The 24,437-nt window shown below is 39.4% G+C and overlaps 1 protein-coding gene across 1 annotated transcript; it reads left to right on the top strand.

The window, feature by feature from the left end:
- The first annotated feature begins 3,753 nt into the window (after positions 1 to 3,753).
- VNN1 (vanin 1) lies at positions 3,754 to 21,648 on the top strand. Its single transcript, XM_032651805.1, is given in 10 exon segments — positions 3,754 to 4,222; positions 5,717 to 5,847; positions 11,474 to 11,481; positions 11,484 to 11,557; positions 11,559 to 11,634; positions 11,637 to 11,665; positions 12,358 to 12,649; positions 13,089 to 13,450; positions 19,748 to 19,918; positions 20,901 to 21,648. Coding segments are annotated over 10 exon segments (1,482 nt in total). The 5' UTR covers positions 3,754 to 4,009; the 3' UTR covers positions 21,027 to 21,648.
- The last annotated feature ends 2,789 nt before the right edge of the window (positions 21,649 to 24,437 follow it).

The following is a 24,437-nucleotide window of genomic DNA, read 5'->3' on the forward strand; positions in this document are numbered from 1 at the left end:
GTAGAGATGACTTGCAAGCTCTTTCTATATCAGACTAGAAACACAACGGGAGCTTCTTATTTTTATTCTAATAAGATCAAAGAAGTAATTTTTTTAATCTCTTGGTGACTCATTCCAGTTTTAACTTTTATTTCAGAGCTTCCTTTATAAATTCTTATGGAATGACTGCATCTCCTTGTAAAAAATTAATAAACAGAAACCTCAATTAAGTAGAGCTGGAAGACCAGAGGGGGAGTTCTTGTGCCCTGTGACAATAGCAGAGCCAAACAGGAAGAAGACCACTTCTCTTCTTCCTGGCAGGGACTCAGCCAAGGAAAAGCCATGGCCTTTTTGATTATTCTAGCCCTCTCAACTTCCTTTTTCGCTCTGGGTAAGCATTCTCCTTCCCTTGCCGTGCGGGGGCTCACCATGGTGGCAGATCCTGAGTTGTAGTTCTCTGCAGATCCCGGATAAAGCCATCTTTGCTGGAGAAATATATGGTAGTTTGTTTTGGGTCAACACCCTTGTGAAGTATGTGTATCCCCCCCACCTGGGAAGGGAAAGCCCAAAGGAGGTCAGCAAGCAGAGGGAGCTGGTATTTGCTATAGACTTAGGAAGACTGGGCAAACAGCCTCCTGGCTACTTTGGCAGTCAAAGAATAAATTTACTGTAGTACTGAAGTAAAAAAAAAAAAAAAAAATCATACATACCCATCTGCAAATTGAACTATAAAAACACCATCCAAAGTGAAATCTAAAAACAAAACAAACAAACACTAATTCTGTAAATATAAAATATGTTATACTTAATTCACAAGTCAAATAAAATTTGCGGGCTTCCCTGGTGGCGCAGTGGTTGAGAGTCTGCCTGCCAATGCAGGGACACGGGTTCGTGCCCCGGTCCAGGGAAGATCCCACATGCCGCGGAGCGGCTGGGCCCGTGAGCCATGGCCGCTAGACTGTGCGTCCGGAGCTGTGCTCCGCAACGGGAGAGGCCACAACAGTGAGAGGCCCGCGTAGATTGCAAAAAAAAAAAAAAAAAAAAAAAAAATTTGCCTACTTTTTCCATACCAAAATCTATAAGCTCTTTTTCTATTTTCTATTATTTTCCTCTCTTCTCTCTCCCTCTATCTCCCTCTTATTATCCCTCTCATTCTTTTTTTTTTTTTTTTTTTTTGCGTTACGCGGGCCTCTCAGTGCTGTGGCCTCTCCCGCCGCGGAGCACAGGCTCCGGACGCGCAGGCCCAGCGGCCATGGCTCACGGGCCCAGCCGCTCCGCGGCATGTGGGATCCTCCCGGACCGGGGCACGAACCCGCGTCCCCTGCATCGGCAGGCGGACTCTCAACCACTGCGCCACCAGGGAAGCCCCCCCTCTCATTCTTTATACTCCCCTCTCTATGACTCGTATGGTATGCAGCCTCTAAGATGGTCCCCAATGATCCCTGCCTCATTCATGCCCTTGTGTAGTCCCCTCCCAACAAGTGTACTGACTTGCTTTTAATGAATACAATACAACAAAAATGATGGGCTGTCACTTCCCAGATGACAATACTAAAGACTGTGACTTCTGTCTTGGGTGGTGGGCTCTCTTGCTCTCTGGTTTTGAAGGAACCTACATGCCATAATGTGAGTGTTCTTTTAGTGTGGCCTGAGGCCTTTGTGGCCAAGAACTTATTGGGCCATAACCAGTGAGGACCCAAGAGCTGCCATCAGCTGTGTGAGCCTGGAGCTGAGAAGTGAATCTTTCCCCAGTCATGTTTTGAGGTAACTGCAGTCTTTGCAGACTTGTGAAAGAGACCCTGGGCCTGAGGAACCCAGCCAAGCTGCCCCAGGATTCCTGACCCACCGAAAATGTGAGATCATACATGCTTGCTGTTAGAAGCCACTACTTTTGGAGGGTGATCTGTTACATAGGAGTGGACAATTACCGAGGTCCAGCCTCAGCAGAACAGGATTGCCTGAGGGGAGACGGAGTCGGCGAGGACAGAAGACACAACACCTCTTAGGATGCAGGAATTCTGACAAACTTTATTGCACACACTATACTTTTTTATACTTTCAAAACAATAAACTGATTTTAGTTTATTACTTTATCAATCATCACCATCATTTTCTCAAACCAAAAAGAACCTTTTACATAAGCATTTCACACACGCAGTTTACGTAATTTTCTTATTATGTCTATAATTGTCCCTTGTGATTGAAAGCAATTGTCCCTTGTGGCTAAAAAACGTCCTTTGTGGTTTCCTCAAAATTCTCAAAAGTCGTCATGTCCTTTTCCTTGGTTCGCTTTGCTTCAGTGCTTTACTCCCACATACTCTGCGTCAGCGCCCTTTTCTTTGTACGTTTCGCCTCAGTGGTGCAGGTAAGAAGCCTTGTCACGTCTCACTCTTGGCTTAACCTAAAGACTCTTAAAGCTTTTTAATGTTTAATCATCATTAAATCAAAAGCATTTCATCAAAGCATTCTTAAAACTTCTTAATTTTATTTATATACATTTTCATAAAACACGAAAATATATACTAACAGGTGGACACAATTTATGTGGCCACTCACTACACGTACGGGGAAGCCAAAGCGGTGGGTTTGGGGGCCATGGTGGTAAACATTGAATCTTTAATCTAGACTTTAGATCTTCCTAAAAATATTTACAATAGATCTATTGTCCCTTATACTTATTAATATAAAACCCAGGTTTACAATTTAACTTTAACGTTGCAGCTGTATGTTCCATTAAAAAGTGTTTCATCATAACTTTATTTCTTATTAAACTTCCCTCGTGCCAATACCAATGTACTCCAAATATATCTTGCACTCCCCATTTTGGTCATATATCATCTAACTTTTCCATTAACGTAGGCTGTTGCAATATAAACATTCCTATAGCATTACTTTTAATCCAATATGCAGGTCAATAAGTAGGAACAGCTGGTGTAGTTGGAGGGGGATTTTTAGGTTTTTCCCACTTTATATTGAAGCCTTTCTTAAAATCCCCCATGAGTAATGGGAATATTAGTACTAATACAAGCAAATACTCAGAGCTTTTATTATATACATGGGAAATTGAGAGAATCCACGCTGTGGGAAGCTTTGCTTTCCCATGACGTACATACCCGTGCCTGCCATGCAAGCACTATTGTTCTCAGCCTTGCTGAGGCACAGCAGCACTTTTCAGGGTCTCAGCCTTGCTGAGGCACAGCAGCACTTTTCAGGTGGCTCTCCACAGACAATGAATAGCCCTTTTATATTCCCCTTTGTTCTGACTCTTTGCCATTTTGTGCAAACTAAAGTGAACAAAGTATGAAGCTCAAATATTCACGTGATGATATTAATAACAATTTCAAAATTGAAAAGTTATTTTTCAAATTATTTACATAGACTACTAGGTGCTGAAGTTCTCAGTGTATGAATTCCAAAAATCCATGTGTTTAAGTCTTAACACCCTGTACCCCAGAAAGTGACCTTATTTGGAAATAATATCATATCAGATGTAATTCGTTAAGATGACGTCTTACTGGAGTAGGGTGGGCACTAAATCCATTAACACGTGTCCTTGTAAAGAGAGAAAATTGGGACTCAGGTATGCACACAGGGAGAATACCGGGTGAAGACACACAGGGAGAAGACAGCAAAACACCGGGAAAGAGGCGTGAACAGATCTTTCCCTCACAGCCCTCAGGAGGAACCAATTCTGCTGACCCACTTCCTCTGAAACTTCTAGCCTCCAGAAATGACAGAGAATACATTTCTGTTGTTTAAGCCACCCAGTGTGTGGTACTTTGTTATGACAACCCTAGCGAAGGAAAACACATATGCATTTTCTTATTTGATCCTCAAAATCTCTTGCAAAAAGTAGGTCATTTGTTACATAAAATCTGATTACATCTACATCTATGCTGTAAAACCAGAAGGCTTTCTTAAACTTAGCTTTTGTAATTTATTTTTAAAGTACTAAGTTCTGGGAACCACGTGATTTCTCCCTGTAAATATCAGGGCTTGCTCTGCTTTTCAGCAATCGTTGGACTTCGGCATGACTATGTCTCAGTTGCTGGATTATGCGGCAATTTTCTTTCTCTGTGTCTTAACAGCCAGCTCTCTGGATACGTTTACTGCAGCTGTATATGAGCATGCAGTGATATTGCCTAATGCCACCCTGATACCGGTGTCCCATGAAGAGGCCTTGCTATTAATGAACCAAAATCTGGATCTTTTGGAGAAAGCAATCGCATCAGCATCAAAGCAGGTACCATTTCTCAAGTGTGCTGGCTTCTACGTAGAGAAAAGGGTGGGGTCTTAGGAGACGGAATCACTGTCAGGGTCAATTACACTTTTGAATGACATATGTGTCAGGGTAGCCAAGTCCTTCTTTTACAGAGTCCTCCCTGCTCCTAGTTATTAGAGCAAAGACACTATTACATGCTTCCCTTGTAGTGAGAGCAACATTTTGAAAAGAACGGCTGGTTATTAAGTGGCAACAAACTTTTGAGGAACTTGCTGTAAATTCAACAATTTTGTTGCTCTTTTCTGCTACAGATGGAGGGTGAAGGACAGATGGGTGAGGGATCAGTTGCTATTCTTAGAGTGTTTGTGGCCTTGGTGTACTTTTGTGCTCTTAAGAGTTTGTAGGTTTTTAGGTTAGTTCATAATACCAAGACAATTAAACGTAAATTGCATTGTTTATTATATACAGTGTGTATTATATACTTCATACTAATTACAAGACAAAAGTACATATTTTAATGTATAGTAAGTCCTTGAGTTCAATGAAGGGTTAAGTTTAAGTGTATGGTTTGGACGAATATAGTTGAAATAAGCTATTTGTAGATCAGGTAAACAAGGGATATATAAAGTCTGACGAAAATCATGGATATATACGTGTGACATATATCTATCAACATACATTCTTCTACATGCAAAGATTTAAAAAGGTTATTAAGGGGACTTCCCTGGTAGTGCAGTGGTTAAGACTCCGAGCTCCCAATGCAGGGGGCCTGGGTTCGATCCCTGGTCAGGGAACTAGATCCCACATGCATGCTGCAACTAAGAGCTCGAATGCCACAACTAAGGAGCCGGTGAGCTACAACTAAGGAGCCTGCATGCCGCAACTAAGACCCAGTGCAACCAAACAAATAAATTAATTAATTAGAAAGTTATTAAGAATTCTGAGGTTCTTTTTCACCTTAGTCCAACTATTTCCTTAAAGGCCACACAGCAGCTTCCAGGATGGCCCTCCTACTGAAGGCGCCCAGGTGAGCTCACGTTGTACCTCTAGGCCTGGCACCCTTCAGGTAACTGTGTCAGAGCTCCCTTCTGAGAAGCAGGAATCACATTTGCAGGGTATGAGGCAGGAAAGGCTGGGTGGAGGAGAGAGTGATAAATCAATCCTGACACACTCAGGCAAAATAATTGGCCAAAGGTCAGGGAGAGGGTTTATCCAGGGAAGAGTTAGGTTTATAGTTAACAACCACAGTGAATGGTAGAGCCTGAGAATAGCCTGGAAAAATATTAACAGCCATGAAAGGATGAAAAAGTTACATAGAAATGATTACTGTGGGATTAGAAAATGAAATTGGTTGGACAAAGAAAATAAATTATAAAAATGTAGAAAGCAAAAGAATAAGGTGGTAAAAAAAAACCCTGAATGTTTGTTCTTCAGCCACTCAGGTCCTCTTGCAGGCCCCATTTTTGACTGTTTGCTTATTTGAGAAATATTTTGATTCAGCTCCGTTTTTAACAGGGTGCACATATTATTGTGACTCCAGAAGATGGTATTTACGGCTTTAACTTCAACAGGGAATCTATCTACCCATACTTGGAGGATATCCCAGACCCTCAAGTGAACTGGATCCCTTGTAATAATCCCGACAGGTAAAGAAACATATTGTGGAAAATTTAATCATGAACATGAAATTACTTTACCTGGGAAAACTTTGTAGAAGATCACTGTATAAGATTTACTATTGACTCTAAGTTTCAAGATAGTTTTATAATTTTTCATCTCCTACAGACATGTGTATTAGGAAAATGAATATGCATTATGATATCACAAAAGTCAGTGCTGTAACATAACATAGAAATGATCAAATTCAATGTGAATTTCCACTGGGGGAATGATCTGGAGATGATAGCATAACTTAGGGCCACAGGGTGGTTGGCTAGAGGAAGAACCATATCCAAACTCACCTCTTCTGACTCCTTGCCAGTGAACAGAAAATTGTTTCCCTATGTAGGTCTGTACTTTTAAAACTAAGTGAGAAAATAGTGAAACAGAGTCACATGTCAGTTTAAGATTAAAATTTTTCCTTTCACATTAATAAGATAGCTGGATGAGTTTAATATATATGAAATTCTTAAAGCTTAATGTGATAACCTAGGAGGTGATATAGCAGAACTGTGTAAGTGTTTTACATCAAGTCTAGAATAAGAAATATGAAGTCTGATAAAAGTAGCACTATTGGGGCTTCCCTGGTGGCACAGTGGTTGAGAGTCCGCCTGTCGATGCAGGGGACGCGGGTTCGTGCCCCGGTCCGGGAAGATCCCACGTGCCGCGGAGCGGTTGGGTCCGTGAGCCATGGCCGCTGAGACTGCGCGTCCGGAGGCTGTGTACCACAACGGGAGAGGCCATGACAGTGAGAGGCCCACGTACCGCAAAAAAAAAAAAAAAGCTATGGCGATAATCTAGGCAGAGGGATTATGGTGTTTGGATGAAGATGGTAGAAGTTTGGATATTAAGAAATGACCAGATTCCGAATAAAGTCTGAAGGTAGCTCTGACAGGTTTTGCTCAAAGATTGAATGTAAGATGAGAAAGGAAGAGAGGAGTCCAGCTCCTTTACCCCTCGCATACAACCAGATATCATGCCTTGTTGAGTATGTTTGACATATCCAGAGTTGATTACTTTCTTTTCTCAAAGTCACCAACCTTTTGGAGGGGGGCGGTCTGCATCACCACTTAGCCTGGGTGTTATGGGAACAGACCCTCGTTATTTCTCTTTTTAATTTTATTTATTTATTTAGCATTTATACTTCACATGCTTCCAGAAAGATCTGAGGCTTCTTACAGAATCTTATATAATTAAAAAACACAACAGTTTACATGTAAAAACAAAGGAGAAGCTACCTGAATAAAGTAGAGGAAGTAGTTGTTACAAGGCAGCATGGTAGTGGGCTGACAATTACAAATGAACATACAATACAGTTCTGGGAGGCTGAGAGGAAGAATATGACTTACAAGCTTTCATTGCCTCACAGAAGAAACCTTGTAGATTTCTTGAGAGACAAACTGTGTCTAGGAGCCTAACTCAAAGATGAATTTACTTATTCAGCTTTTTTTTCCTTGACTATTTCCTATGTACTGGGTACTCCACTGTGGGAATGAGTAGGAATTCTTGAACAAGGGACATCCTTTAATACAGCGAATGTCTGCACCTCTGATAAAGGTGATGTGGCCTACAGATTAAAGAGTCAGTCATTAGTTCAATAAGTTAAAAAAAAAACTTGCCTAATTAGCTAGCTTGAATGAAAAAGCATTTTGATACTTGATTGCATATTATTTTGTACTGTTGTTTCAGGGTTTTGTGTGCATACACATTTTCTCCAGTAAGATTAGAGGATTTTGAAGTGCACCAGCCTTATTTTACACTGTATCTCCCACACTGTGCACTTGGACAGCTCTGCCCAGAATGTCCTTTCCCCAGATGCCTACATATCTAACATGGTGCTCTGTGTAGTGCTAGGACCCAACAAATTTTTTTGAATATTTCATAACATTTTTAAGGTTAATAAATGTCTTCTTCAATAATTGATGACTTGTATTATATTTTGAGATTGAACACTTTGAAAGCAGTCTTAGCAAATATATTTTAATTCTTCTGTTTCACCTCCTTTTTCTGTTCCCAGTAGCCCTAGGACAGAGCTCTGCATACCTTAAGGGCTCAGCAGATATTAAGGATTAAGTGAGAAGCAGATTTCAGGCTCACATAAGCAAAATGCATTTTTTAAACTCCAAATCTAACAAAGAATTTTGGAGCTTTTCTGGGTATAGCAAACAGTCAGAAAAATGTAGTTTAAATCGAAATGTATTAAAATACATGGTGCACTTTCAAGATTAATATAGACAGGAGGAAAATATGTAATCGGGACTGTTTTAGAAATTCAGAACAGTAAGCTTCTATTTCATGTATCTATTCTACCACTTCAGGTGATTTGAAAAGACATGGGATAAATATACTTCAAGTGGTCCAACGTATTGTATTTATATCTGCATTTCAGATATGACTTGAAGCACACAAGGGGGGAAAACTATCAAATGGTTATTTTTTATATAAATGCACTGAGATAATAATTTTTTAAGATGCAGTTTCCTATCCTTGTTGGTCTTTTTCAGTGATATGTTTTGTGTATGATTGCTGTGGTTTTTCTTATATTGCCAGCAGATGACACCAAATTTTCTTATAGTAAGTTCTCAGATCTAATGTACAGCATGGTGACTATAGTTAACAATACTGTATTGTATATTTGAAAGTTGCTTTGGGAGTAGATTTTAAATGTTCTTACCATAACAACAATAAAATTGTAATTCTGTGAGGTGAAGGATAATCACATTGTGGTAAGCACTTATCAATATATACATGTATCAAATCATCACATTTTCCATCTTAACCTTATACAGTGTTATATACCACTTCTATCTCAATGCAACTGGGGAAAAAACACAATAACTCCTGACTTCCCCCTCCCTTCAGCCCTTGGCAGCCATCATTCAACTTTCTTTCTCTATAATTAACCACTCTAGCTACTTCATATAAGTGGAATTGTACCTTATTTATCTTTTTGTGATTGGCTTGTTTCACTTAGCATAATGCTCTTAAGGTTCATCTACAATGTAGCATGTTCAGAACTTCCTTTCCTTTTAAGGAAAGTATGAATATGTGTATGAATAATACTCTATTTTATGTATATAGTACAACATTTTGCTTGTCCATTTATCCATCGATGGATATTTGGGTTTCTTCTACCTTTTAACTATTGTGAATAATGCTGCTATAAACATGAGTGTACAAACATGTCTTTGAGACCCTGCTTTCAACTTTTTGGATATATACACAAACATGCTGGATCATATGGTAGTTCTATTTTTAATTTTTTGAGGAACTGCTAGACTGGTTTCCACAGTGGCTGCACCATTTACATTCTCATCAACAGTGCTCAAGTGTTCCAGTTTCTTCAAATCCTCACCAGCAGCTGTTCTTCTATTTTTTTTTAATAGTTGCTATCTTAATGGGTTTGAGGTATCTTGTCATGATTTTGATTAGCATTTCCCTATAATTAATGAAGTTGAGCATATTTTCATGTGCTTATTGGCCATTTGTGTATCTTTGGAGAAAATTTTGTTCAAATCTTTTGCCTATTTATTTAATCTTTTTGGCTGCGTTGGGTCCCAGTTGCGGTAACCAGGGATCGATCCTGTATTCCCTGCATTGAAAGGCAGATTCTTTACCACTGGACTACCAGAGAAGTCCCTTTTTTTTAAAAAATTAATTAATTAATTAATTAATTTTATTTTGTGTTTTTTGCCTATTTTTGAATCAGGTTTGTGTTGCTGATTTTTAAGAGTTCCCTTTGTACTCTGGATATTAATATATAATGTCCTTTGTTTCTCATAACCTTTTTTGATTTAAAGTCTATCTGGTTTCATATTAACATAGAATATCTTAATTTCTCCCTCACTTTTGAAGGATGGTTTTGCCAGAGACAGGGTTTTTAGTAACTGTATTATTCTTTCAACACTTTAAATATATCAGCCCATTGTTTCCTGGCCTCCAAATTGTCTGATTCAAAACTGCTGATAATCTTAGTACATTATACATTGTACATTATACATTATATAATGTACAATGTATACATTATACATTGTACATTATAAATTGTACATTATAAATCACTTCTCTCTTGCTGCTTTCAAAATTATGATTTTGTCTTTGTCTTTTGAAAGTTTGATTATAATGTGTCTTAATATGGGTCTCTTTGAGTTCATCCTTTTTAGAGATCATTGCCTGTTTGAGTCTGTCTTTGAATCTCTTTCGTAAATTTTCTGTTTCAGTTACTGTCATTTTCAGCCCCAGAATTTGGGGAGGGGGCGGGGTTTCTATCTCTTTATTGATATTTCCATTTTGTTCATACATCATTATCTTGACTTTCTTCATGTCTTTCTTTAGTTCTTTGAACATCGTTAAGACAGTTGTCTTAAAAGTCTTGTCCAGCAGGTATGCCATATGGTCTTTCTCCAGGATAGTTTTTATTGGTTTATTTTTCCCTTTGAATGGGTCATATTTTCCTGTTTGCATGCCTTACGATTTTTTCTTGATAAGTGGGCATCTGAATCTTATAATGTGATAACTCTGGAAATCAAATTCTCCGCCTTTTTCAGGGTTTTATGTCTTTTGTTTGTTTGTTTTGATTGTTGTAGGCTGTCTCCGTGCTGGGAGTAAGCTTAAAGTCTTCTCAGGTCTTTTCTTAGTCTATGACTTTCCCTGGGCATATGCAGTGATTTTCTGAATTCTGTATAGTTGTTGCTTTTCCATGTCCTAGTCCCTTTAATGTCTGCTCCAAAAGGGGTAAAAAGAAGGTACTGGTGCTTTAAATCCCCTAGAAGTCGTTTCAGCCAGTGGGGGAAGTGCTTGCAACAGTATATGTAATAATGGCCTGTCTCTGTGTGTGTGTACCTCCATGAACAGAGCAGTTAGCAGTGATCAGAACCAGACCCTTGATATCTGGAAGACAGTGGTCCTTATGGCCCACCCTTGCTCCTACAAACTGCCGGCAGTTGCTCCAAGAACACCTGCATGGCTGCCTGCAATGGGGTGGGTTGCAGGGGGCTGGGGCTATGGATAGCCCCTGCTGAGCTAAGAGCTTAAATTGACTCAACCTGACTGCAATTTATCTTCCAAGCGTTTCCCTGGAAGTTTTCATGTCTTTTAATAGACTCCAGATTTCCAAAATAATTTATGTCAGCTAGATTCCTGTAGGGCAAGTTTATCTAGGTAGAGAGATGGATCCTGGCGCTTCCTACTCTGCCATCTTTCCGCAATCATCCTACTTCCAAAATGTGTTCTTTCATTCAAAATATTTTTTAATACCTCTTTTTCTTTCAGAACATGGGTTCGCCGTGAACAGGAGATGTGTGTCTTTGCCTCCAAAGATCTATAAGATGTGACATACAAGATGAGCCACATAAATGGAATATAGGATTATAGATGATGATAAATGTCATAGAATATAAGGCCTGGAGTCTTACCCTAGAATAATTCCTAGAACCAAATTCCCACAAGCATGGACTTCTCTGAAGTCTCTTCTTGTTTAATCCTTCCCTTCTATCTATGCTGTTTTTAGAAGTTATTTCTGTCGTATATCACATAAGTCAGGCAACTATCATTCTGAATTTACTTAAACGCTAAGTTTGATTTTTTTTTCCTCTTCCAATGAACACATATCAGATTTGGCCGCACCCAGTGCAAGACAGGCTCAGCTGTCTGGCCAAGGAAAACTCCAGCTACGTCGTGGCAAACATTGGAGACAAGGAAGCCATGCAATGCCAGTGACCCTCACTGTCCCCCTGATGGTCGTTACCAATACAACACTGATGTGGTGTTTGACTCTAAGGGAAATTGGTGGCCCGCTACCATAAGGTAGAATTCATTTGCAGATAATTCAACTGCTGAATTGCTTTACCAAAATAAAGTGGACAAGAAGGGAAAAAATCACCATTGTTGATAATAACAAGCTTATTTTAAAAGCAGAGGAGAGACAAAGCACAGAAAGTAATGATTATTTGTGATAAGGTTCTAGAAAAGGGAGGTGTCCTGTACATTTAAGAACACAGGAAAGTGTCATTACGAGTATGTGATAATCAGTAGCAAGCTCCCTGTTTTGAAATAAATGTTGCCTTTTGGACTTTGTCCCTTTTAATGCATGCCCTGGCAAAGGGTCAAGGCTAAAATGAAAAACCCCTTACCAGATAGACTTGGTTTTAAGGAGAAAAGAGGAAAGAAAGTTCTTTGTCTGCAGAAAATTGTTATGTGTTCTTGGCAAATAGAAGTTATCTGTTTCACTCCTATGTCTCTAATATTCGAGAAGGTCTTAATAGATAAGGATTCTCTTCTACAGATCTATCAAATGTGGAAATTAAACCAAAGGCCATAGTAATCCTATCAGCATAGCGATCTTTGATTTTCTAACGCTCTTTCCCTGCAGAGACAGTGGTGATAGATGAGATTGGCACTGTTTAGTAGATGCGAGCTTGCACTCTTTTAGATGCAGTGATATTCAGGCCAACTTCTTAAAAGAGATTCCCCCTCCCATCATCTTCTGTTTATTGCAGCAAAATCTTTTCTTGGGTGAAGATCAGTTCAATGCACCCAAGGAAGCTGAGGTCGTGACTTTCAACACCACGTTTGGAAAGTTTGGCATTTTCACGTGCTTTGATATTCTCTTCCATGATCCTGCTGTGACCCTGGTGAAAGATTTCCACGTGGACACCATACTCTTCCCGACAGCTTGGATGAATGTTTTGCCACATTTGTCAGCTATTGAATTCCACTCAGCTTGGGCTATGGGCATGGGAGTCAACTTCCTTGCATCCAATTTACATTACCCCTCAAAGAAAATGACAGGTAACGTGTCATCTTTAAGATTTTGATATAATCAAAAAAGGAAAAAACAAATCATGTTCTTTCTAGCTAACATGTACTCCTCAATACAATGTTTTCCAACCCTTAATGGTTGCACATCTAGCTGGTGACACGCTGTAGGATCAATCTCAACCTAAATTGTTTCATAAATTGATTTAGTTTTATTCAACTTGAATGTACTCTCTTTTTGTTTTTTTTCAAAATTTACGACTTCTTGCATGAAACTCTCTCTTCTTGGCTTCTTGGTGACATACTCTATTGGATTTCATCTCACCTATCTGTCCTTATCAACATATTTTAATGAAATTAATGAAATATATAGCTTAGAGAAAGTAAAATGTTAACGTGAGTTTAGAATAACAATAACAACTATGCAACCCCTTTTTGCTTTACTGTTTTAAATGTCATTTCCAATTTCCAGGAAGTGGCATCTACGCACCTGATTCTCCAAGAGCATTTCATTATGATATGAAGACAGAGAAGGGAAAACTCCTTCTCTCACAACTGGCCTCCCACCCACACCCCACAGCAGTAGTGAATTGGACTTCTTATGCGAGTGGTATAGAAGCCCCCTCAATGGGAAACCAGGAATTTAAGGGCATCATCTTTTTTGACGAGTTCACCTTCTTGGAGCTCAAAGGAGTCACAGGAAATTACACAGTTTGTCAGAAAGATCTCTGCTGTCATCTAAGTTACAAGATGTCTGAGAAGAGGTCAGATGAAGTTTATGTACTAGGGGCATTTGATGGACTACATACTGTGGAAGGGAGCTATTACTTACAGGTAATGATTCTTTTGGTGGCAGGGGAATTACTGGATAAAACAGGACACTCAGTTAAATTTGAATTTCAGATAAACAATGAATTACTTTTATTATTATAAGTATGTCCCACTTTGGGGGACATGTGTATACCGAAAATTGGTTGTTTATTTGAAATTCCAATTTATTGGGTATCCTGAATTTTTACTTGCTAAAACTTGCAATCTTAGATGTCAGTCCAATTTTAAACTGGTTGGGAAAAGGCAGAACATTCACTTACAGTCCCAGTGTTTAAAATGATCTATTAATCAAATTACAGATAATTTTAATGAATATTTAACGTCTAATATTTCCTGCCTGAACTTATCAAGGCATTTCCCATTTACGGTCACTAATGCCTATCTTGTTTTATAAGAAGCTTCAGGCTGAGTATGTCCCGGAGACATATAGAGCTGACCTCTGTGATGTGCAGTAGAATAGCTGCAAAGATTCAGACATCTCACAGCCCTCAGCATAAAGGGGGAGCTATTATAGCCAGTTGAGGTGGAACCCTTAAGAACAAGCTGCTTCCATGTTTCTCTCATTCTGCTCTTCTTTTCCTTGATCTGGCCCCCATCCTGTCTCACCCAGATTATTGCAGTGTCCTCCTAAGAGGGCTTCCCATTGATAGTTTCAGTTCCATCCAGTTCATTCTTTACACTATAATTACAAAAATCATGGAACACCATTTCTGATTATTTCCCTCACTTGCTTAAAATTCCTCACTGTTTTCTAATTGGCAAATCAAATTCCTTAACATAAAAGACTCAGGAAGTCTTAACGTGCTTTTTCCTACTCTCTGTCCTCATCTGTCACTTCTTCCCCTATGTACCCTGGGCTTCTATCATATTGAGACATTTCCCATCTACAGTGTGTCAGCATCTGTAGAACCTCCGGATGTTTGAACAGTTTTTTTTGTTGTTGTTGTTTTGATGGCCCCCAGCTACTCAGCACTCATAGTGCTTTACAGGTGTTATCTTCACCAAGGTGGCTTCTCTGACACTCCCACTCCCCAAGCTGGGTTAGGTAACTCCTTTATATACTCCCAAATATCCTATGGTTAACTTTTTCAAAGACATATCATGTCAAATTATGTACATACTTGTTTGAGACTGAAAGCCTTTTGAGTGCTGGAACCATGCACACTGTGTAGCGTTTTGTTTGCTGTATGATAAGCACCTCTACCAAAGCTTGTTCATTTTGGCAAACATTTATCGAGTGCCAAATACACATCAGGTGTATATTTGGTGCTAATGTGATGAAGATGAATAAGTATGGACCCTTCTCTTGAGGAATTTAGTAGGGGAAAAAGACAGATGAACATAATTTCAGTACAGGTTGGCATGTGATAGAACAAAGGCATATTTTGCTATAGAAATACTAAGGAACTTCACTTAGCCTAATTTGGGGATCCAGGGAAGTTTCTGAAGGCATGCTGCTTGAACTTATGCTATTTTATCCAGGTGAAAAAAAGTGGGAGGGAATTCTAGGTGGGGTTAAGAGCCTGAGCAAGGGGGTGGATATGTCAAAAAGCAGGGTATGCTGGGACAAGCAAGCAGCTGACTGTCACTGAAATGTAGCATAAGAAGCAAGGATGGGTGGAAGATGAGCATAGAGGCAGGATCACATCCTGCAGGATCTTACCTCTCATTTCTAAGATGTGGACTTCATTCCATCAGTGATGGGTTTCTGCTGGAAGGTGTTCAGCAGGGGAATGATGTGATCACATCTGTTTTTGAGTAGATTGTTCTGGTTGCCCTACGGATCATGGAACATAGGACAAAATGACTAGTTAGATTATGAAAATAGTCCTATTAGGACCTGAACCAAGATTATGTTTATAGGAATAAAAGCAGGGTATGGAGTCAAGAAATATTTAGAAAACTAAACTTAGTAACTAATTTGACATGGAACAGGAAAGCAGAAAGAAGGATCTAGAATGTACCAGGTTTCTGGCAAGAGTGGCTGGATGAAATGTGATGCTTTGACAGATCAGGATTCAAGAGGAGGAGCAAATTGGATGGGAGTGGGGAAGATGTTCAATCCAGCTTTGGATGTGCTGGTTTTTAATTACTCTGGGGACATTCAGTTGGAGCCATCCAATAGGCTGTTGAATATATGGGTCTGATACTCTAGGAAGATACGAGATTTAGAAATATTGTTTTGAAAACCAGCAGGAAAAAGGTGGTGGTAAACCCACAAGAGTGAATTGCAAAAGCTGACTAAAACAGTGAACAGTGAGCTAAAGGTGGAAGCTTTTGAAACTCTTGTGTTTGGGCAGGAAATAAACAGAAGAATAGGAACATGCAAATATGTTTGAGAAATAAAGGAGAACTTAGAGAGTACTCTCATGGAAGGAAAGGAAACAGAGACTCTCAGAGGGAGGAAATTGTGAAGTGTATTTGTGCAATATGTTTACCATTATTGAATGAATGAGTATAATTTTGGTGGAATCTCCTGGGCTCATAATGATAGAGTGAAAGACAGATTACAGTGGGTTGAAAAGTCAAAGGGAGTGACATATTGAAAAGAGCGAGTCAATATTTATTCTGCAAAAATCTTGTCTGATACAGGAAGAAAGGAAACAAGGTAGAAGCTAGACAGAGAGGCCCATGCTTTTTTTGTTTTGTGTTCTCCCAACAGATGAGAGAAACACGATTATCTTTATAGGCCTAAGGGAAAGAGCAACAAGAAAGGAAAGGATGAAAATATCGGCGGAATCAATATTTCTTATCAGTGCTCTGAGGTGCTAGAAGAAAGGGGGAAAAAATGGTATAAAAAACACAGGTAGAAAATGTCCAATGATTGGAAATTAGTTTAAAAAATTATGTTGTAGAAGAATATTTATTGCCATATAAATATTATCATATATTATTCAGCATATTGACATATATTGCATTATATAGTGGTATATATAGTATTATACTGCCATATTTTTAAAATTAAAAAATTGTGCTTATTTTTTTTTATTATTATTTTGTGATTTAGTTTTAGGTTTCAAAAGCTGGTTAAAACACAAGACAGCAGTCTCTCAGCTCTTCCTCCCTCTTTTCCATCCTTCTCTCTCAGTCTTGTCTGCTTCTCTGCCTGCCCCAGAGTCTTGGTTCCACTTGAGGGGATTGGTGGTAGGTCTCTTCTTGGTGTTGGGAGGTTGGTTAGTGCTGTCAAATGAAACGAAGTCCTCTGTTATTATTGCTGGACAGTGATCCCCTAGCTAAGCCACTGGTACCAGACAGGTTTTCGAATTTAAAATTCTAAATTTAGAAGCTTTCTTCATGGATATGGTGACTTTTTAGGGTTACCAGAACTGACTAAAAGCTCTGAGCCTGTGGGTGACACTTGCCAATTTTAAGCTTCACAGAGGGACGGTCTAGCTGGGCTTTTGATTAGGGGAATCCCTGAGGTAAGTGCCTTTAAAGACTTCCCTTTGGGATGATTACGTTTTCCAGGTTTCAAAATTCTTCTATTTCCCGGCTTCCCTGGTGGCGCAGTGGTTGAGAGTACACCTGCCGATACAGGGAACACGGGTTCGTGTCCCGGACCAGTAGGATCCCACGTACCGTGGAGCGGCTGGGCCCGTGAGCCATGGCTGCTGGGCCTACGCGTCCAGAGCCTGTGCTCCGCGGTGGGAAGGGCCACAGCAGTGAGAGGCCCGCGTACCGCAAAAAAAAAAAAAAAAAATCTTCTATTTCCCTTCCTGAATAATTTAACAAATAAAAACACAGGATGCCCAGGTAAATTCAGAGTTCAGATAAACAGCAACTTAAAAAAAAATAAGTATGTCCATGCAATAGTTGGGACATATTTATACTAAAAACTGGGTTTAATTTTTTTAGTTTATCTGAACTTCAGATTTAACTGGGACTCCTGTCCTGTAATTTATCTGGCAACCCTATTCCTGAAGGATAAATGCCTTTTTTGACAGCATTTAGAGAGTCAAGTGAGGGAAATGACCTTGCAGGGTGGAGGGAGATGGTTTTACCATTCAGTTTGATTCATTCAAGGAATCCCCTTCAAACATGTCTTTCAAAACCTCCATCTAAACATCGTCTGCTTTACCCTCTCTGGAAATAAGTATTCCATCTTTTACTGGAACAGGGAGAGGGTAGCTGCCCATCCATTGGTGGGGACTCAGTACTGAGACATTCTTAACAACTTCCCACAAATTTTCCTTTCTTCAAGCACCCCAATTTACTCCCAGCTCCTGAGGTACCTAGTGCTTCCAGAGATGGAAACTTTTGAGTATTCTCAAAAGTTTAGATTGGTTGATTCTTAGCTTTCCCCACAGCTAGTTCAGAACTTGGCTTTCTTAGGTCTGTTAAATCAGTTACCATTTTTTAAATTGAACTTTAGTTGATTTATAATATAGTGTTAGTTTCAGGTGTACGACGTAGTGATTCAGTATTTTTGCAGATTAAATTCCATTATAGGTTGTTAAAGATAATAGGTGTAATTCCCTGTGCTATACAGTATACCTTTGTTGCTTATCTATTTTATGTATAGTAACGTGTATCTGTTAATCCCATAACCTAATTTGTCCCTCACACCTTCCTTCTTCCCTTTGGTAACCACAAGTTTGTTTTCTGTATCTATGAGTCTGTTTCAGTTTTTTTTTTTACACATTCATTTGTATCCTTTTTTTTTTTTTTTTTTTTTGCGGTACGCGGGCCTCTCACTGTTGTGGCCTCTCCCATTACAGAGCATAGGTTCCAGACGTGCAGGCTCAGTGGCCATGGCTCACGGGCCTAGCCACGCTGCGGCATGTGGGATCCTCCCGTGTCCCCTGCATTGGCAGGCGGACTCTCAACCACTGTGCCACCAGGGAAGCCCTGTATCATTTTTTAGATTCCACATTCTCTGTCTGACTTATTTCACTAAGTATAATATTCTCTAGGTCCATCCATGTTGCTGCAAATGGTAATATTTCATTCTTTTTTATGGCTTAGTAATATTCCTTTGTATATATGTACCTCATCTTTTTTTTTTCTTTTTAAATTTATTTATTTATTTATTTTTGGCTGTGTTGGGTCTTCATTTCTGTGCGAGGGCTTTCTCTAGTTGCGGCAAGCGGGGGCCACTCTTCATCGTGGTACGCAGGACTCTCACTATCATGGCCTCTCCTTTTGTGGAGCACAGGCTCCAGACGCGCAGGCTCAGTAATTGTGGCTCATGGGCCTAGTTGCTCCGCAGCATGTGGGATCTTCCCAGACTAGGGCTCGAACCCATGTCCTCTGCATTGGCAGGCAGATTCTCAACCACTGCACCACCAGGGAAGCCCTGTACCTCATCTTCTTAATCCAATACTCTGTTGATGGGCACTTGGGCTGCTTCCTCAGTTACCATTTTTGCATCAACACCCCAACTTCTAAACTTGTGCCATAATCTATCCTCCTGTTCTCCTAACCTTGTGGGTTTAGATCTTCCAAAAATAATAATAATAATAAAGTTGGTTTTAGTAGGATTGCAAGGGAACAAAATTGAAGCATGTGTTCATTCTACCTTTATCTGAAAGTTATTTGTATCCCATCTTGACACACTTGCCCTAAAACGTTTGCTCTCCAACTTCAAAAGTGGATGCAGGGAGACCAGTTAAGGGCTATTGCTTTAGTCACGCAAGAAATAAAGGTGGCTTGGAGTAAAGCTTTGAAGATGCAGTACAGATGGAGCTAAATGAAGATGGATCTTCCTTTTGGGGACTTTGCATCTGCATGGTGAGGTGATTCATACACTTAAATTTACATGCAAATAGCTATGTATTGTAGTGTAGTATAGTATAACTATGTAGGATAACAAGAGCTGTTATCATTATCCTGCTCAGGTATAAGTTATGTGACTTTTCCAGATCACAAGAGTTGTCTCTAGATCAACTCTAGGACTCAGTACAGATTTAAAGTTCCTTCATTGTTAGAAATAGGCACTAAGGTAGAAATTAAACTAGTGTCTAAACTTTTTAAAAATAATCAAACACTTTTGATTATTAAAAACATGGCTAACTTGAAAACAATTAGGGTATAATTGTTCATGACTGTAGACCAAGGATCTGATTATTTCTTTATGTGGTTTAATCTGTTTACAGTGAACTACAGAAAGCACTAGGGTCTGAAGTCCTTTATTTTTATTACTAGTTGCAATAGCATTCAGCAACGAACCAGATTAATCTAATGAGGAAGTAATACTATAACAAACATTATAAACAAAGGGGCGTAGGCACTTTTTTCTATGTCAAGAGAATGTTTCAACTGGCTTTCCTAAGACTTATTGTTTTGTTTTTACGTTCCTAGATTTGTACTCTGTTGAAGTGTAAAACAATGGACTTACACACTTGTGGTGATTCAGTTGAAACTGCTTCCACCAGGTTTGAAATGTTCTCCCTCAGTGGCACTTTTGAAACCCAGTATGTCTTCCCCGAGGTGTTGCTGAGTGGAATTCAGCTTGCACCTGGAGAATTTCAGGTACGATTTTTTGCTTAATATTGCCAACTCATTTTATGTAAGAGGAAGCATCTTTTGAGTAGAAAACCTGCCCAAGTGCTTACAGATATCATGAAAACCTTCATTTGGAAAGGATAAAATTGTCCTTAGGTCTCACCAAGGACACTGAGGACATGGGATCTCTTGTCTAAAATTCCCTTAGAGAAAAATGAGCATGTCCTTGAGAATGAAGAAATATATCTTATTGTGGGGACTTCAGGGAGTGGGCTGGGGTGTTTGAGGTCGGTCAAATAGAAAGAAGACTCAAGAAGAGTTTCAGGACCAGTCCCACCAGAGGAACCCTCTTTGTGTCACTGGGGAGGGATGGCCTAAGGCACCGTGTGACCATCAGAGAAAAGGAAAGAAGGAAAAGCTTAGAGAGAATTGGACAGTCGCTGAATTGGCAAGAAAGCAAAAGCTTTTTTTTCTGTTAATATGCAAGAAATAATTTATTACTGCTCTGTCCAGCCACATTCCCCTACTGACTTTTCCTGCAGGTCCTGCTCTCACTCCCCTCTCCTCTTCCAAACAGTTGCTGTGGGGAGTTGGGGACAATAGGCAGGTAGGGAGGCTGTGGTGAGTGAGTGTCAGGGATGATAGAGGATAACCCCCTTAGTCAAGCCCGCCTGACCCTTCGGAGGAGTCTTTTTCTTGTAGGAGAGAACAAGATTTCTCTCTTATTTATTCTCAGATCCATTGTTTTATGTTTATTAACTCATCAGATGCTCTCTCAGAGTAAATTATAAGATATATATTATGGGCATTTCAATAATAAATGGATCAGTGCCAATTCCATAGCTCCAATTTTTCTTGTACTCTGTACAATTTCACATATTTCAGATGGAATAGAATCTGGCCATTATTTTTACTGTTTCTTCATCCAGTTGTACTGAATTTTAAGAGTATGTTGTGAGGTTGTGTAACTGAAAGTTACTCTCAGTCAACTTCCCTGTGTTTTGAATAGGTGTCAAGTGACGGACGCTTGTGCAGCCAGAAGCCACTATCTGGACCTATCTTGACAGTAACTCTGTTTGGAAGGTTATATGAGAAGGATAGTGCACCAAATGCTTTCTCAGACCTCAGGCACTGAGAGTAATGCTCATAGTTGTCATACCTCTTGTGTACTCATTAGGTTGGTAGAATATTTACATTTTCTCTCTTTTACTTCAGATCATTAAGTGGATGTGAGAAGAAGAATGGGTCTGGGATTTTGATAATAGTGGTCATGGTCTATCATATCAGTGAATTACTAATACACTTTTTCTTTTGTTTAGACAAATACACACACACACACACACACACTCTCTCTCTCACTGTGGCAGCCCATTCCAAGATGCCCCCAATGGTCCTCACCTCCAGTCTCCATGGAGAGATTCTCCATGATTAACTCTTCTGCTCTTATTTCTTATACAGTTTCTGAGCCTTATCACCTACAATAAGTCTGAACTCATTACCACTTTTATTATAACACGTATCTTTTACTCTGTTCTGCTTAAGACTCCCAACAATTTTATTTATGTAATATGTTAGTCATTTTCCTAAACAATACATTTCAGTTCTCTTATGAGCTGAATTATGTGTCCCTGAAATTCATACATTGAAGTCCTAACTCCATACCTGAGAATGTGACTGTATTTGGAGATAGGGTTTTAAAGAAGTAAAATGAGGCCATTAGGGTGGGCCCTAATCCAATGTGACTGGTGTTCTTATAAGAAAAGCAGATTAGGACACAGACATGTACAGGGGGGAGACCATGTGAAGACACAGAGGAAGATGGCTATCTACAAGCCAAGGAGAGAGGCCCTCAGAAGAAATCAATCATGCTGACACGTCTAGCCTCCAGAATGAGAAAATAAATTTCTGTTGTTTAAGCCTGTCTGTGGTACTTTATTATGGCAGCCCTAGCAAACTTATACATATTCCAACACCCTCCCTCCACCTTGATTTTTCACCATTAATTGAACCTTGAACAAAATGTTTACCTAGTAAGAATATCCAGCTAGCCTGGCTCCCCAAGACTCCACTAGATATTCTTAGAGAAGCATTGCTGATGAAATGATAGTGAAGTCACCATCTTATTGGAGATCTTCTGGAGTTAGGAAACCAGAAAGTCATACTGATGAAATTATGCAGTCAATCTGGCATCAAACACGTTCTCTTTTAGTAACAGCAGAATCTCTTGACATTATACAACTTAGTGAAACAAAGAACATCTTTGAAGTCAAATCATCTCTCACCTGATAGAATATCCACATAGCCCAGATACAAACCTCACAATGTACAAAACATGACCTTCTACAAGGGAAAGCAGGACACTGGCAGCAGTGATCCATGCCAGCAGTGCACCCTTTTGAAATAGACATTCTTGTGGCAGATGCTTTTCCTAAAAAATACTATATAATCCAATAAATATATAAGTAAAATTCATCTTGTGCTTTTGGACAACATTAACTGAGTTAAAAAAAAGAAACCTATTTGAAAATAAGGAAGATCCTTATGTATTTAGGAATAGGAATCAGCGTGATAAGCCTCAATACCGTCCTACAATTTTAGTTTAAAACAGAAAACATGCTGATGCATATCAGTAATAGGTTTAAAATACTGAAGCCTTCAAAAAACCCTAAATGTTTCTTTTTCTCTTCAATCTTAACAAATGTATTTGTTATCCATTGTGACATGTTATCCATTGTGACATAACAAGTTACACCAAACCTAACACCTTAAAACAATAAACACTATCTTATACAATTTCTTAGAGTGAGGATTACTTCAGGACTTGACACTACTAGGGAAAAGGGTCTTTAAAAAGCTACCTGTTTACTTAATGAGCCAATGTTTTTTTAATCATCAAGGTCTTTTTCTCCTAATAATTTATAAAACTATGTATTAAAAATGGAAAAATCCACTTAAATAGTTGAAGTGTTTTGGATATCAAGAGGAACATAGAAAAGGTCAAATAGGAAATCATATCAATATCAAAAGCTGTTCTGGGGCTTCCCTGGTGGCCCAGTGGTTGAGAGTCCACCTGCCGATGCAGGGCACACGGGTTCGTGCCCCGGTCCGGGAAGATCCCACATGCCGCAGAGCGGCTGGGCCCGTGAGCCATGGCCTCTGAGCCTGTGCGTCCGGAGCCTGTGCTCCGCAACAGGAGAGGCCACAACAGTGAAAGGCCCACGTACAGCAGAAAAAAAAAAATGCTGTTCTGAAATACAGCATTTAACTCCTACACGGAAAATAACTGTTCATTCCTCACATTTCCTTTGATCCTCTGTCTTGTGGATGTTCTAGGCATGTTCCAAATGCATCAGTTTAATTTTTGTTTCTGAGAAGAACATAAAATTTTTAAATGGGGAAAATACCTCACATCCACTAGTAATACTTAGACAACATGCTTTTGTGTACAATGGGATTAGTGATTTAGGTACAGATGGTGCAAAACCAAATCTGTGTTCTAATAATTCTATTCTTACCTGGTCGTGGTTGGCATTATTAAAGTGAAACGTAGTAGATAAAATAATAAGTAAATATGGGACTTCATAAATCTAAATAGCACTTTAAATATGAAGACAATTATCACCAAAACTTAAAATGTGAGGAAAGCAACCTATATGTTAACAGTGCTGCAGTGTCGTGCTATTATTTTGTATAGCATTTTATCATGGTAATTTAAAGATTAAACAAATAAGAGCTTGTACTTTTGAAAACTGAGATCTGCTATTTCACCAAAGTTGTTCTTAGTGACTCCAAAGACAGCAGCATGGAAAAGTAAATAAGGTCTAACGTGAAACAACACTGAATGGGAGGGAGGAAAGAGAATAGCAGGGGAGGAAAACCGTCCGAGTTCTCCATAATCTAATAAAAATATGGTACTTTTTTTTTGAACTAAAGATGAAGGTTTTTAAAATGGAGAGTAATGCAAAAGAACGCATGTTCACTCATACATATGTGGGCGTGCACACACACACACAGACACACCTTGGTGACCACACACACAGGCCATAGCATGTGTGGGAGCACATAGCTGGACACAGGTGTAGATTAAAATGTGAGTCAGTGTGTTTGTACTACTAGAAAAGTGTTTATGACAGAAAGGTTTGTTCAGGTATGGTGCTCTCAGACAGGAGACAAACGAGTCTCTTCAAAAGAGAACAATCAAAAATGCACCCTACAGGGAAATGTGCTTGGCTTGCACTCGGAGGGCTGAGGTCTCCTGTGCCACAATCTCATTTTCTTTCAGCCTACAGGCATGGCAGGAGCACTTGGCTGCCGTGCTGTTCTTTCTACTCATAGCTCAGGACTTGGTAAATTTCAACGGCCAAGGATAAAGACTTTGTGAGCTTCCCTAGTCATGGACTGTGGTTTCAGTACAACCTTAGAGAACCTGGGTTTCCTACAGTCAAACACTTCCCGGGTATGGATGCTGGAGAAGCCAAGATCTCAACGATCTTGTTCATACCCCACAGGGACATGATTTGTGTCAGGATCAAGGGGACTCCACGTC

This window comes from Phocoena sinus, chromosome 12, assembly GCF_008692025.1.
Source record: "Phocoena sinus isolate mPhoSin1 chromosome 12, mPhoSin1.pri, whole genome shotgun sequence".
NCBI classification, from domain to species: Eukaryota; Metazoa; Chordata; class Mammalia; order Artiodactyla; family Phocoenidae; genus Phocoena; species Phocoena sinus.